Source organism: Tachyglossus aculeatus, chromosome 4, assembly GCF_015852505.1.
Source record: "Tachyglossus aculeatus isolate mTacAcu1 chromosome 4, mTacAcu1.pri, whole genome shotgun sequence".
In the NCBI taxonomy this organism is placed as follows: Eukaryota; Metazoa; Chordata; class Mammalia; order Monotremata; family Tachyglossidae; genus Tachyglossus; species Tachyglossus aculeatus.
In genome coordinates, this window is record NC_052069.1 from 21,539,850 (window position 1) to 21,554,830 (window position 14,981).

Genomic DNA, 14,981 nt, shown 5'->3' on the forward strand with positions numbered 1-14,981 from the left:
AATTAGGGATGTGTCCTTAAGTGTTGTGGGGCTCAGTTAATCAATCAATCAGACTGGTCAATCCATCAGTACTATTTATGGAGCATCAGTTCAGGATCAGTCCAGAAGCTAAACAGTCAAGTTGCCATCCCACCTAATCCAGGGTCCCCTGCTAGATTTCCAGGGCAGTTTTAGGTCAAATCGGGTCATCTGCCCTGGGTGTTTGATAATCCCCTTTGAATACATTCATTTTCTTTCATGTACTACTCTTTGGGAGAGATTATTTTCATCTTTAAGCAAGGTTTTAGTTGTGCCCATGCTGCCAGGTACATTTGTTCATGTTTCTGGAGTTTGTTTCCAGGATGAAATATCTTAGAAAAACATCTCTTCTCAATTCAGTAGCATATAGGAGTCCATTAAAGGTTTAAACAGAGTCCTTTCATTTTCATAAACTTAGGAAAACTCATTTTCTTGTCTAGAAACAAGAACCAGAAACCTATGAGCAAAGTATTACATTTCCTTTAAGTTGGTGGGGAAAAAATTAAAGATGGAAAATACATTTCTCGGCATTGAATCTGGATAACTGACAGAAACCATGGGCTTCCAAAAATATCAGTAACTCTTAGAAGCAGCATTGGTAAACAACAACCATTTGGGGTTCGTTCTTATGGCACTAATTAGGCCAAAGCCCGATATGAGCCCGATTCAGTACAACTACAAATCGAGACCACATGCTAGATGGATAGCGCCTTGGGAAGAGGGAGTGGGGAGTAAAGATTTTAAATAAAGATGGTATGCTGAGCGTGCAGTTCAGTTTTCCATTTGGGAACTGCTGTAATGACTGACAGGCTTTAATTATAAATGGAGAGAGATGGGAGACAGGCAAGTCTACCCGAATGAATACTTTCTGTCAAAGAGGAGAAGGACCCCGGTTTTAAAATTATGGAAAGCAATGCAGTTGGCAGTGCACTTTTCATTTTCATGAAAAATTCCCCCGCTAAAAAGCTGAAAGTAGGACAGGGGAAACAGAAGATGTGGTCTTAACTTGGCAGGCCCATAAATCTCATCCTGGGATATCATCGTGGAGAGGATGCATGCCATTTGTTTTAATAACAGGCAAAACTTGCAAGATGTTACATGCTGCTCAATAAATTCCACAGTTACTGTTATCCCAAAGGAGGGGCTGGAAATTTATCACACTTTTTTGTTCTCCTTAGAGATCTACATTTTTTGTTCTATTGCCATAGCAACACTGATGCAATGACTGAACCTTTAACTCCTTTTTAGGCTCCCTGATGGCTTCACACAGCTTCTCAACCTGACCCAGCTCTACCTGAATGATGCCTTTCTGGAGTTTCTTCCAGCCAACTTTGGAAGGTAAGAATCTGCTATTTGGATTTAAGCCCTCTCACCTTGCCCTAAGGAAGTGACTAACCCTTGTAAACCCACAGCTACCCCATGAGTCCTTGTCTAGAGAATAGATGGACAGAATCTTTCTCATCCACTGTGATCCTTTGAGATATTGTGTGCTGGATCTTCTGTACTTTCCTAACTGCTCTGCTGCTGGATTTTCTCACGAACCAGGACTAGACAGACACGAAAGGCTCCAGAGACCCTAATGAGTAGATTTAAGTTCTGAGCAGAAGCATTTCCACGAATCATTTTAGTCTGAAACTACTTCCCTTGTGTATGTCAATCACCTCCACTTGGTTTACTGGACCTCTCTGTGTACAACCTCCCACTGCTAAATAGGGTATTAGATTGTGAGCTCTCGAGAGACAGGTATTGTGTCTAATTCCTAGCAGCATATTCTTCCCAATATTTAGAACAGTACTCAGCACACAGTAAACATCTAAAACACACTGCTACTATTACTAATCAGTCAATCAGTGGCATTTCTTGAGCGCTTACTGTGCGCAGTGTATTAAGTGCTTGGGAGAGTACAATCCAACAGAGGTGGTAGATATGTTCCCTACTTACTACTACTACCACCATCACTATCAGTCAGTATATCGTATTTATTGAACATTTACTGTGTGCAGAGCACTGTACTACCACTAATAATAATGATGGTATTTGTTAAGTGTTTACTATGTGCCAAGCACTGTTCTAAGTGCTGGGATAGATACAAGGTAGTCAGGTTGTCCCACGTGGGGCTCATATTCTTAATCCCCATTTTGCAGATACGGTAACTGAGGCCCAGAGAAATTAAGTGACCTGACCAAAGTCACACAGCTGACAAGTGTGAAGCTGGGATTAGCACACACAACCTTGACTCCCAAGCCTGTGCTCTTTCCACTAAGCCACGCTGCTTCCCAAGCTAAGCACTTAGGAGAGTACAATTTAACAGTATAATAGATATATTCTCTGCCCACCACCACCATTAGTCAGTCAGTGATATTTTTTGAGCACTTACTCTGTGCAGAGCACTGTACTAAGCACTTGGGAGCACTAGGCCAACTTGTACTTCCCAAGCGCGTAGTACAGTGCTCTGCACACAGTAAGTGCTCAATAAATACGACTGAATTGCAACATCTCTATTGCTTGCCCAGAACGAGCTTACGGTCTAAAGGGGTAGACAAACATTAATATGAATGAATAAAATTAAATTAGGACTGGAGAGCCTTTTGAATTGAGTCCTTGAAGACCAACACATCTAAGGACAAAGCCAAAATCCCCAGTGGATTCCTAGTACAGTTTGGAGCCACATACGGTGTCCACGTATTTCTGCTAAAGATGCAAGTATTTGATTTATGCTAGCTGAAAGTGGCATTGTATCTGAGGAAAAAGAAATCATGATTTATGCGGTTCCAGCTCCAAACTGGAACAAGTTACCTGGGGGTAAGAGATTTTTTTCAACTTTAAAAAGGCAGTGTATATTAAGTCTTCTGTGAGAAAGTGGACCAAATTAATGTCCATTATGTAGGAGAGAAATGCATTTCACTGTTTTATTTGATTGATATTTGGATCTGCTGTGGAAACATTACATGACAATCAATCAATCGTATTTATTGAGCGCTTACTGTGTGCAGAGCACTGTACTAAGCGCTTGGGAAGTACAAGTTAGTAACATATAGAGACAGTCCCTACCCAACAGTGGGCTCACAGTCTAGAAGGGGGAGACAGACAACAAAACAAAACATATTAACAAAATAAAATAAATAATAATGTTGGTATTTGTTAAGCGCTTACTATGTGCAAAGCACTGTTCTAAGCGCTGGGGTAGATACAAGGTAATCAGGTTGTCCCATGTGGGGCTCACAGTTTTCGTCCCCATTTTACAGATGAGGGAACTGAGGCCCAGAGAAGTTAAGTGACTTGCCCAAAGTCACACAGCTGACAAGTGGTGGAGCCGGGATTTGAACCCACGACCTCTGACTCCAAAGCCCGGGCTCTTTCCGCTGAGCCACGCTGCTTCTCTTAAAATAGAATAGATATGTACAAGTAAAATAACTAAATACAGTAATAAATATGTACCAACATATGTACATATATACAGGTGCTGTGCGGAAGGGAAGGACATGGGACTGCAAAAATCAAAGGATGTCGTAATGGAAAGGGATTGGGCCTGGGAGTCGGAAGGTCATGGGTTCTAATCCCAGCTCCGCCACCTATGTGCTGTGTGACCTTAGGCAAGTCACTTCATTTCTCTGGGCCTCAGTTACCTCATCTGTAAAATGGGGATTGAGACTGTTAGCCCCACGTGGGACGGGCACTTTGTCCAACTTGATTTGCTTGTATCAGACCCAGAATTTAGTACTGTGCCTGACACTTAATAAGCAATTAGCAAATGCCATAATTTATTTTTAAAGTTAATCCCATAGAGTCAAAACCAGCTATTGAAAACAGTCATTTTTAGAGAAGTTTGGAAAAATGTAAAACTGAAATGAAGTTGTACAGATAATTTTCACATGTTCTAGTTTCCTAGTTAGGTGTGAGAGAATCATATTGAATGTAGGTTTAGGAAGAAATGAAAAGCTATTGGATAAGGCTGGAAAGCTGGGAGGAAAGGAGGTGAGACACAAGTGATTACTTTTAAATAATAATAATAATAATGATAGCATTTGTTAAGCGCTTACTATGTGCAAAGCACTGTTCTAAGTACTGGGGAGAATACACAGTGATCAGGTTGTCCCATGTGGTGCTCACAGTCTTAATCCCCATTTTACAGATGAGGGAACTGAGGCTCATAGATGTTAAGTGACATACCCCAAGGCACACAGTAGACATGTGGGGGAGTCTGGATTACTCATTCATTCATTCAGTCGTATTTATTGAGCGCTTACTGTGTGCAGAGCACTGTACTAAGCGCTTGGGAAGTACAAGTTTGCAATATATAGAGACAGTCCCTACCCAACAGCGGGCTCACATGACCTCTGACTCCCAAGCCCCTGCTCTTTCCACTGAGCACGCTGCTTCTCTAAATCATCAATCATCCTCAAAAGGCAAATTGATTGAGTGCCTCTTCTACAGAGTACTGTGTAAGGGGCGTAGGAGAGTGAATACAAAAAAAAGGCATGCTCTCTGCTCTTGTGGAGATAGGGAGGAAGGATGAAAGTTCCACATAGATGAACACTGAAAGAAAGGAAGAGTTCAGAGCGTAGAATTATCTGTTGCACCAAGGAATGAAACTTTCAGAACTTCCAGGTGGACCTAAGGAAAGTTTCCCTCTTGGGTGTGTACCCCTTAATCACTGTGATACTCACCCAACCCCCAACTCTAATGCACTTATGTACAGTTTTGGGTTTTTTTTTGGTTTTTTAATGGTATTTAAGTGCTTACTATATGCCAGACATCATTTAAAGTGTTGGGATGCATTCAAGCTAATCAGGTTGGACACAGTCCATGTCCCCCATGGGGCTCACAGTCTTAATCATCATTTTACAGAGGGGTATTCTGAGGCACAGAGAAGTTTAAGAGACTTGCCTAAGGTTATTTAGCAGATACGTGGAGAAGTCGGAATTAGTACCCATGTCTTTTGACTCCCAGGACCTTGCCCATGCAGATCCTTATACTCTGTCATTATCCCCCTGTAAAATATATTTTAATGTCTGTCTCCCACTCTAGACTGTAGGTTCCTCATAGACAGGAATTGTGTGCACCCACTTTATTGTACTGTATTGTCTCAAGCACTGACTACATTCATTCATTCAATCATATTTATTGAGCCCTTACTGTGTGCAGAGCACTGTACTAAGTGCTTGGAAAGTTCAATTCAGCAACAGAGACAATCCCTGCCCACAGTGGGCTTACAGTCTAGAGGGGGGGAGACAGACATCAAAACAAGTAAACAGACATCAATACCATCAATATAAACAGAATTATAGATATATACACATCATTAATATAAATAAATAGAGTTATAAATATGTACTACCTATGTACACAAGTGCTGTGGGGAAGGGAGGGGGGTAGAGCAAAGGGAGAGAGTTGGGGCAAAGGGAAGGGGAGGGGGAGCAGAGGAAAAGGGGGGCTTAGTCTGGGAAGGCCTACTGGAGGAGGTGAGCCTTCAGTGTTCTGCAGACAGTAAGCAGTCAGTAAATACTATTGATTGATTAAGTGATACAAATTCAATGTAAAGATTTCAAAGACCTAAATGATTGCAGGAGTTATTAAGCCCTTATTATTAAGTCCTTATTATTATAAGCCAAGCACTGCATCAATCACTGGAGGGTAGATTTAAATAATCAGATTTGTAGACACCCTAAGTCATCAATCAAAGGTGTTCATTTAGCACTTACTGTGTGCAGAGCACTGTACTAAGAGCTTGGGAGAGAAGCAGCATGGCAAAGTGGATAGAGCACAGGCCTGAGAGTCAGAAGGTTATGGGCTCCAGTGCTGGCTCCACCACTTGTCTGCTGTGTGACCTTGGGCAAGTCACTTCACTGCTCTGTGCCTCAGTTACTTTATCTGTAAAATGGGGATTGAGACTGTGAGTCCCCCACCCGGGACAAGAACTCTGTCCAACTCGATTTGCTTATATCCACATCAGTGCTAAATGCAGTACTTGATACATAGTAAGCACTGAAAAAATACCAGTATTATTATTACTACTATTATTAGAGTAAGTAGATATGATCCATGCCCATATTGAGCTTGAAGATTAGAGGGAAGACAGTCGTTTAAAACAGATTACAGATTGTTTTGTTTTGTTGTCTGTCTCCCCCTTCTAGACTGTGAGCCCGTTGTTGGGTAGGGACCATCTCTATATGTTTCTGATTTGTACTTCCCAAGCGCTTAGTACAGTGCTCTGCACACAGTAAGCACTCAATAAATACGATTGAATGAATTAATTAATTACAGACGCATATGTGCATGAGTACTGTGGGGGTGGGGTGAAATTCAAAGTGCCCAGGTGAAAGGGAGAAGATTTTTAAGAAGAGGCACATCTCTTGTAGTACTACTGTGAAGGATGAGAGTTGAAGAGGGGACAGGAGGAGAGTGGGACTAGAGAGGTGAGGGGAGATTTTGGGGTGATCACACCTGATGGTTTCATTTTTTTCAATGTAATAGGTGGCAAGGGTCATTAGGGGCAAGAGATGGGGGAGGTAGGGTGACAGAGTTTGAGGAGGGAGTTAAAAGTTTGAAACATCACAGGTGAATGGACATGAAAATCAATAAGGATGGGGAAGTACTGGTGCTGGGAGGAAGAGAGGGCAGAGTAGTAACAGATGTTGAGCTTAATATGGAGGAGGTTGGCCTGATGTCTGGATTTCCACCAATAGTGCTTCACGACTCCTGCAAAAGGTCAGAGGAAGCAACCTGTGGAATAATAATAGTAGTAGTAATAACGGTAATTATGGCATTCGTTAAGTGCTTACTAAGTGCCAGGCACTGTTCTAAGCACTGGGGTAGATACAAGATAATCGGATTGGACACAGTCCCTGCCCCACATAGAACCCACAGTCATTCATTCAATTTTATTTTTTGAGTGCTTACTATGCACAGAGCATTGTACTATTGTCTACAGTCTTAATCCCCATTTTACAAATGAGGGATCTGAGACACAGAGAAGTTAAGTGACTTGCGCAAGGTCACACAATAGACAAGTGGTGGAGCCAGAATTAGAACTCGTGACCTTCTGACCTCAGGTCCGTGCTCTGTCCACTAGGCCACGCTGCTTCTAGAGGTGATCCAGGGCTGAGGGTTGGTGATATGAGATCAGTGGAGGGATAGGGGAGTGAGGGAGTTGAATTCAATGGAGAGAGCAGAGTTGAGGACACAGATTTATGCATATAGGTTGAGTAAGGAAACCAAATGGGGAATGATGACTTCAGAGAAACGGGGTCGATATAGCAGAGTTCACTGTAGGTTGAGTGAGACGGGAAACCCTTCTCTCCATGGAAACCACCCTCTTCAAGGTCACTGATGACCTCCTCCTTGCTAAAATCCAAGTAATGGCTTCTACTCCATCCTAATCCTTCTTGACCAATCATCTTCCTTTGACGAGTGAGGTGGTTACGGTTGGAAAGAGGAATTCCAGATTTGATGAGATTAGAAATTGTACAATGATTTTAAATGATGAGATCAGCCTCTTGCTTTAATTGCCGAGTGGGTGAGGTGGGGTGGAACAGGAAGTTGGTGGAGTTGAGTAGTAAGGGGAAGGGGCAGCAGGAAGGTCAGCAAAGAAGTAACATCCATTTGGATATTGAATTTCCAGAAGATCAGAGTAGGGGTGGAAAAAAGTGAGGAAGGACTCACAAGATAAGGGAGTAGGTATCTAATACCCATTTTACAAAACAGAACTCCGTATCTTCCCTGCCTTCCTCCTGACTTTCCCATCACTGTAGACAATACCATTACCCTCTGTATCTCACAAGCCCATACCCTTGGCATCCACAAATCATTTCCCTCATTCAACCCACATATTCACCCTGTCACCAAATCCTGCCATTTCCACCTACACGACCTCACTAAAATCCATCCTTTCCTCTCATCCAAATTGCCACTATGCTGATTAAAACACTTATCCTATCCCACCTGGACCACTGCATCTATCTGCCTCCTCACTGATCTTGCTGCCTCCTGTCTCTCCCCACTCCAGTCCATACTTTACTCTGCCACCTGGATCATTTTTCTACAAAAATGTTCAATTCATGTCTCTCCATTCCTCAAGAACCTCCAGTGGTTGCCCATCTACCTCCACATCAAACAGAAACCTCTCACCAACACCTTTGAAGCATTCAATTGGCTCATCCCCTCCTACGGCACCTCACTGATTTATTACACTCAAGCCCACACACTTTGCTCCCCTAGCACCAGAATGCTTACTGTGCTCTGATCTCATCTAACTCACCCCCTTTTTCATGTCCTCCCTCTGTCCTGGAACTCTCTTTCCCTTCATACATGCCACAACATCACTCTCCCCACCTTCAAAGTCTTATTAAGGTCATATCTCCTCCAAGATATCATCCCCAATCAAACCCTCATTTCCCCAGCTTCCTCTCCCTTTTGCATCTTCTGTGCAGTTGGATCTGTACTGTTTGAGCATTTTCATTCATTCAATCATATTTATTGAGCACTTACTGGGTGCAGAGGTCTGTACTAAGCACTTGGCAAAGTACAGCACAACAATAAACAGTAACATTCCCTGCTCACAATGAGTTTGCAGTCTACAGTGAGGGAGGCAGACAGCAGTACAAATCAATAAAATTATAGATACATACATAAGTGCTGTGGGGCTGGGATAGGGGAAAGGGAGCGAGTAAGGGTGATGCAGGAGGGTGTGAGAGGTGAGGAAAAGTGGGGCTTAGTCTGGGAAGCCCTCTTGGAGGAGATGTGCTTTCAGTAAGGCTTTGAAAAGGGGGAGAGTAATTGTCTGGCAGTTTTGAAGAGGGAAGGCGTTCCAGGCCAGAGGCAGGATGTGGGGCTAAGGTGAGATAGGTGAGATCAGGGCACGGTGAGAAGGTGAGCACTAGAGGAGTGAAATGTGTGGGTGGGCTGGGTTGTAGAAGGAGAGAAGTGAGGTGAGGTAGGAGGGGGCAAGTAATGGAGTGCTTTAAAGCCAGTGGTGAAGAGTTTTTATTTGATACAGAGGTGGATGGGCAACCACTGGAGTTTTTTGAGGATGGGAGTGACATTCCCTGAACGTTTTTGTAAAGAAATGACCCTGGCAGCAGAGTGAAGAATGGAGTGGAGTGGGGAAAGAAAGGAGGCTGGGAGTCAGCAAGGAGGCTGATGCAGTAATCCAGGTGGGATAGGTTGAGTGATTGTATTTATGTGGTAGCAGTTTAGATGGAGAGGAAAGGGCAGATTTTAGCTGTGATATGAAGGTAGTACTGATAGGATTTGGTGACATATTGACTATGTGGGTTGAATGAAAGAGATGAGTCAAGGATAATGCCAAGGATATGGATTTGTGAGATAGATAGGGTGGTAGTGCCATCTTCAGTGATGGGAAAGTCAGGGGGAGGACCGGGTTAGGGTGGGAAGATAAGGAGCTCTGTTTTGGACATGTTAAGTTAGAGGTGACTGGAAGACATCCCAAGAAGAGATGACTTGAAGGCAGGAGGGGATGTGAGACAGGAAAGACGGAGAGAGATCAGGGCTGGAGATGTAGATTTGGTATCATCTGCAAAGAAGTGGTAGTGGAAGCGATGAGAGCAAATGAGTTCTCCAAGGGAGAGGGTGTAGATGGAGAATAGAACGGGACCCAGAACTGAACCTTGAGGGACCTCCACAGTTTGGTATTTGGTATTGGCCTCACCCTTAGCTCCAAAGCACTATAGTAAATAGATATATAGATTTATATATCTGTAGATATATCTTTAGATTTATAGATACAGATTTATAGGTATAGATTTATATAGTAAATATCTATAAATTTTATTTTATAAATTATATTCATATCTATCTCCCCTTCTAGACTATAAAATCACTTTGGGCAGGAAACATATCTACCGACTCTGTTGCATTGTACTCTCCCAAGTCCTTGGTACAGTACTCTGCACAGATTAAGCGGTCAACAAATACTACTGATTAATTGATTTTACAGATGAGGAAACTGAGCTCCAGAGGTACTGAATGATTTAATGATAATAATTTTAGTATTTGTTAAGTGCCTACAGTATGTCAAGCGCAGTACTAAGTACTGGGGTGGATACAAGTGAATTGGGTTGGGCACAGTCCCTGTCTCACATGGGGCTCACACTGCTAATCCCCATTTTACAGATGAGGAAACTGAGGCACTGAAGTGAAGTGACTTGCCCAGAGTCACACAGAAAACAGTCCCAAACTCCTTCTGTGGTGTGGGCTTCTCGTCAACTACATGGTGCATTGTCAGAGACAGTCTTGCTTAAAGTTACAGTGCAGACCTGGAATCAAAACCTAAATTTCCCAACTCCAAATGTCATGCACTTTCCACAAGACCAATATCTGGGGAGGCCCAAAGCCGAGCGCGAAAGCATTAAACGTTTATAGCAGTGTGCATTCTCAATCCTCAGTGGGTCCTATGAAGCAAAGATGAAGATTACGGACAGTTCTCCACATTCTAAACCTCCAAGCAGAGAGCTACAGTGAATGAAAGTTCATTATATTGAAAAACTATCCCATTGAGACCGCTGAAAGTAGTCCTGAAGGTGGAATAAAATGCCGGTGGAATAAAATGCCAGTGCAATTCTGATCCAAAAGAGTTAACCGTTAGCTAGAATTGTCAATAAGAGATTGTTTCCCCTAATATTACGTAGAAGTACTCAATATAGTCCTCTGCACACAGTAAGCACTCCTTGATTGATGCCACTGCTTAATTGGTTTGAGTTTTTAAAATCAAAACTAGTTTTTCTAGCTCTCAATGATCAGAATTACAAAGTTCCTTTGGAAAAAAATCTTGCATTCTGTGGCCGTGTACCACAGTAGGTGATGTTATCCAGAGCGTGCGCTTCTCTGTTGAAAATTCTAACCATGCTCTTAATGAAATCTCTGAAAAAACCTACTCCATTCCCTGTGGAGTCATTGTCTGAGACATGAGGCAGGCTGTTGAATAATCAAACCTATTTGTCATCAGGAGTCCACACTGCTCTCTGGGTAGCCGACATACACCTTAGCCATCCATCCCCTGAGGCTGGGCATTTTTTCTGCATTCAGGTTTGGGATAGGATGGTCAGGAATGCCTTCTTCCTCTCTGGGAGCTCTAGTGACTTTGCCAAGGTCGCACAGTAGGCAGGCGGCAGAGCCAGGATTAGAACCTGGGTCCCTTGATTCCCAGGCTCAGGCTATCCACAAGGCCATGCTGCATTTTCTCTCTCTCCCCACCAGTCCATACTTCATCCTTTAGTCCGTATCTCTCCACTCTTCAAAAATCTCCAGCAGTTGCCCATCTACCTCCGCATCAAACAGATACTGCTGGGTAGGGACTGTCTCTATATGTTGCCAACTTGTACTTCCCAAGGGCTTAGTACAGTGCTCTGCACACAGTAAGCGCTCAATAAATACGATTGATGATGATGATGATTGACTTTAAAGCACTCAATCAGCTCTCCTACCTTACCTCACTGATTTTTTACTACAACCTGCACACTTTGCTGCTCTAATGCCAACCTACTCAGTGTACCTCAGTCTCATCCATCTTGGCCCGCATCCTCCCTAAGGCCTGAAACTTCCTCCCCTTTCATATAAGACCGACCACCACTTTTCCCACCTTCAAAGCTTTACTAAAATTACATCACCCTCCAAGAGGTCTTCTCCATCTTAGACCTCTTTTCCCAAACTCCCTCTCCCTTCTATGTCGCCTATGCACTTGAATCTGTACCCTCTAAGCATTTGCTATACACCCCATCCTCAGCGACACAGGCATGGTTTAGTGGGAAAAGCACAGGCTTGGTAGTTAGAGGTCGTCGATTCTAATCCCGTCTCTGCCACTTGTCTGCTGTGTGACTTTGGGCAAGTCACTTATAATAATAATAATAATGATAATAACGATAACAACAACAATAATAATGATAATAATGGCACTTATTAAGCACTTACTATGTGCAAAGCACTGTTCTAAGTGCTGAAGCACTGTTCTAAGCACTTCACTTCTCTGTTCCTCAGTTACCTCATCTGTAAAATGGGGATTAAGACCGTGAGCCCCACATGGGACAACCTGATTATCTTGTATCTACCCCAGTGCCGTAATTTATTTTAATTTCTGTCTCCCTTTCTATACTGTAAGATTCTTGTGGTAGTAAACATGCCTACCAACTCTGATGTAGTAAACTTTGCCCAAGCCCTTAGTACAGTGCTTCGCACACAGTAAACTCTTAATAAATAAAATTGATTGATTAGTAGACTGAGAGCACTGTATTAATGCTTGGGCTAGTACAGTAGAAATTGGTGTAAAGATCCCTTCCATCAAGGCGCCTACAGTTTATCAGTGGGAAGGGAGGAATAGACAAATATGAATTATAAAGAGGAGGAAGAAAAAAAGATTATGATAGGGGGTATGAGCAAGGGACTGGAAAACTGGATACATAGGTTCTACTCCCAGCTCTGACATAATAATAATGATGGCATTTGTTAAGCGCCTACTATGTGTGAAGCACTGTTCTAAGTGCTGAGGGGGATATAAGGTGATCAGGTTTTCCCACATGGGGCTCACAGTCTTAATCCCCATTTTACAGGTGAGATAACGGAGGCTCAGAGAAGTTAAGTGACTTGCCCAAGGTCACACAGCAGAAATGTGACAGAGTCGGGATTAGAACCCATGACCTCTGACTCCCAAGCCTGTGCTCTTTCCACTGAGCCACGCTGCTTCTCGTGTATGTCAGCAGTGTGACTTTGGGTTGATTGATTGATTACGGTATTTCTTAAGTGCTTACTACGTGTCAAACACTGTTCTTGGTGCTGGTACAAGTTAATTAGGTCGGACAGAGTCCCTGTCCCGCGTGGGACTCACGGTCTAAGTAGAAGGGAGAAAGGGGATCCCCATTTTACACTTGAAGAATGTAAGGCCCAGAGAAGTGAAGTGACTTGACCAATAACTCAATCCCCTCCCTCCACACATCCGCCAAGCTAGCTCTCTTCCTCCCTTCAAAGCCCTACAGAGAGCTCACCTCCTCCAAGAGGCCTTCCCAGACTAAGCCCCCTTTTTCCTGTCCTCCTCCCCATCCCCCCCACCCTACCTCCTTCGCCTCCTCACACCACCTGTAAATATGTTCGTACAGATTTATTACTCTCTTTTACCTGTGCATATTTACTATTCTATTTATTTTGTTAATGATGTGCATTTAGCCTTAATTCTATTTGTTCTGACAACTTGACACTTGTCCACATGTTTTGTTTTGTTGTCTGTATCTTCCTTCTAGACTGTGAGCCTGATGTTGTGTAGGGACCGTCTCTATATGTTGCCAACTTGTACTTCCCAAGGGATTAGTACAGTGCTCTGCACACAGTAAGCGCTCAATAAATACGATTGAATGAATGAATGAATGAATTGGCATAGCCAGGATTAGAACCCAGGTCCTTCTGGCTTCCAGACGCATGCTCTTTCTGCTCCACAGCTCAGTTTCCTCATCTATAAATGGGGCTAAGATACCACTTCTTCTACCTCTTAGGCTGTGAGTTCCGTATGGGGCAGAGAATGTTTCTTATCTCATTATCCTATATCTACCCCACCACATAACACAGTGCTTGGTACATAGTAAATGCTTAATAAATATCATCATTCATGCATTCAATCGTATTTATTGAGCACTTACTGTTCATTCATTCATTCAATCGTATTTACTGAGCGCTTACTGTGTGCAGAGCATTGTACTAAGCACTTGGGAAGTACAAGTTGGCAACATATAGAGATGGTCCCTACCCAACAGCGGGCTCACAGTCTAGAAGAGTCAGAAGCAGGTAAAACGAAAGCTGGATAGCAGCCGATACAGACAGAGGGGAGAGGAGAGAAACGGGTTTAGAATAGACTGTTGACTCTAGACTGTATTTGTTTTGGGCGGGGAACGTGTCTGCTAAATTCCACTGTACTGAACTCTCCCAAGTACTCAGTACAGTGCTCTGCATATTGTAAGCACTCGATAAATAATTGATTAAAACACTTAAGGGTATGGATCTTGTTTTATACTCTATCCTCTTCTTTTGGGGCCTCAAATCAAGAGTCTAACTAGTTTGCCTTCAAGCCTCCCTACCCAGCCTAAAATGAATCCATCAAGTGGGGGCATGAATAACTTTTCCAGGGTCCATATTCACATGTGTCACTCAAAAGGCAACACTGCAACCTGATTAAATCAAACACTGTACTAAGTGCTTGGGAAGTACAAGTCGGCAACGTATAGAGATGGTCCCTACCCAACAACGGGCTCACAGTCTAGAAGCGGGAGACAGACAACAAAACAAAACGTGTAGACAGGTGTCAAAATCATCAGAGCAAATAGAATTAAAGCTATGTGCACATCATTAACAAAATAAATAGAATAGTAAGTATGTACAAGTGAAATAGAGTAATAAATCTGTACAAATATGTATACAAGTGCTGTGGGGAGGGTTGGGAGGATGGGGAGAAGGAGAGGAAAAAGAGGGCTCAGTCTAGGAAGGCCTCCTGGAGGAGTTGAGCTCTCTGTAAGGCTTTGAAGGGAGGAAGAGAGCTAGCTTGGCAAATGTGCGGAGGGAGGGCATCCCAGGCCAGGGGGAGGACGTGGGCCGGGAGTCGATGGCGAGACAGGCAAGAACGAGGCCCAGTGAGGAGGTTAGCAGCCGAGGAGCGGAGGGTGCGGGCTGGGCTGTAGAAGGAGAGAAGGGAGGTGAGGTAGGAGGGGGTGAGGTGATGGACAGCCTTGAAGCCAAGAGTGATAAGTGTATATCTTATAAAGGGGAACAGGTCAAGTGTGGTGAGTATTTAAGGGCTTAGGTGGTGTGATAGTGTGGGCAACTAAGGATACAAGGTGGGGAGGTGGGGAAAGCCTTCTGGAGGAGATATGATTTCATAAGAACTTTGAAGATGGGGAAAGCAGTGGTCTGACAATCGTGAAGGAGGGAAGTGTTCCAGGCAGGGAGGAGAATGTGAGCAAGAGGTCAGCAGC

At 43.4% G+C, this 14,981-nt stretch overlaps 1 protein-coding gene across 2 annotated transcripts in view; it reads left to right on the plus strand.

Annotated features, from left to right (window-relative positions):
* LRRC7 (leucine rich repeat containing 7) overlaps positions 1 to 14,981 on the plus strand; it is a 439,503-nt gene that overhangs the window by 129,825 nt on the left and 294,697 nt on the right. For both annotated transcript variants that reach the window (XM_038744743.1, XM_038744744.1), the window contains exon 5: positions 1,267 to 1,356. In XM_038744743.1, the coding sequence (XP_038600671.1) occupies positions 1,267 to 1,356 (90 nt within the window). The remainder of the gene's footprint in view (positions 1 to 1,266; positions 1,357 to 14,981) is intronic.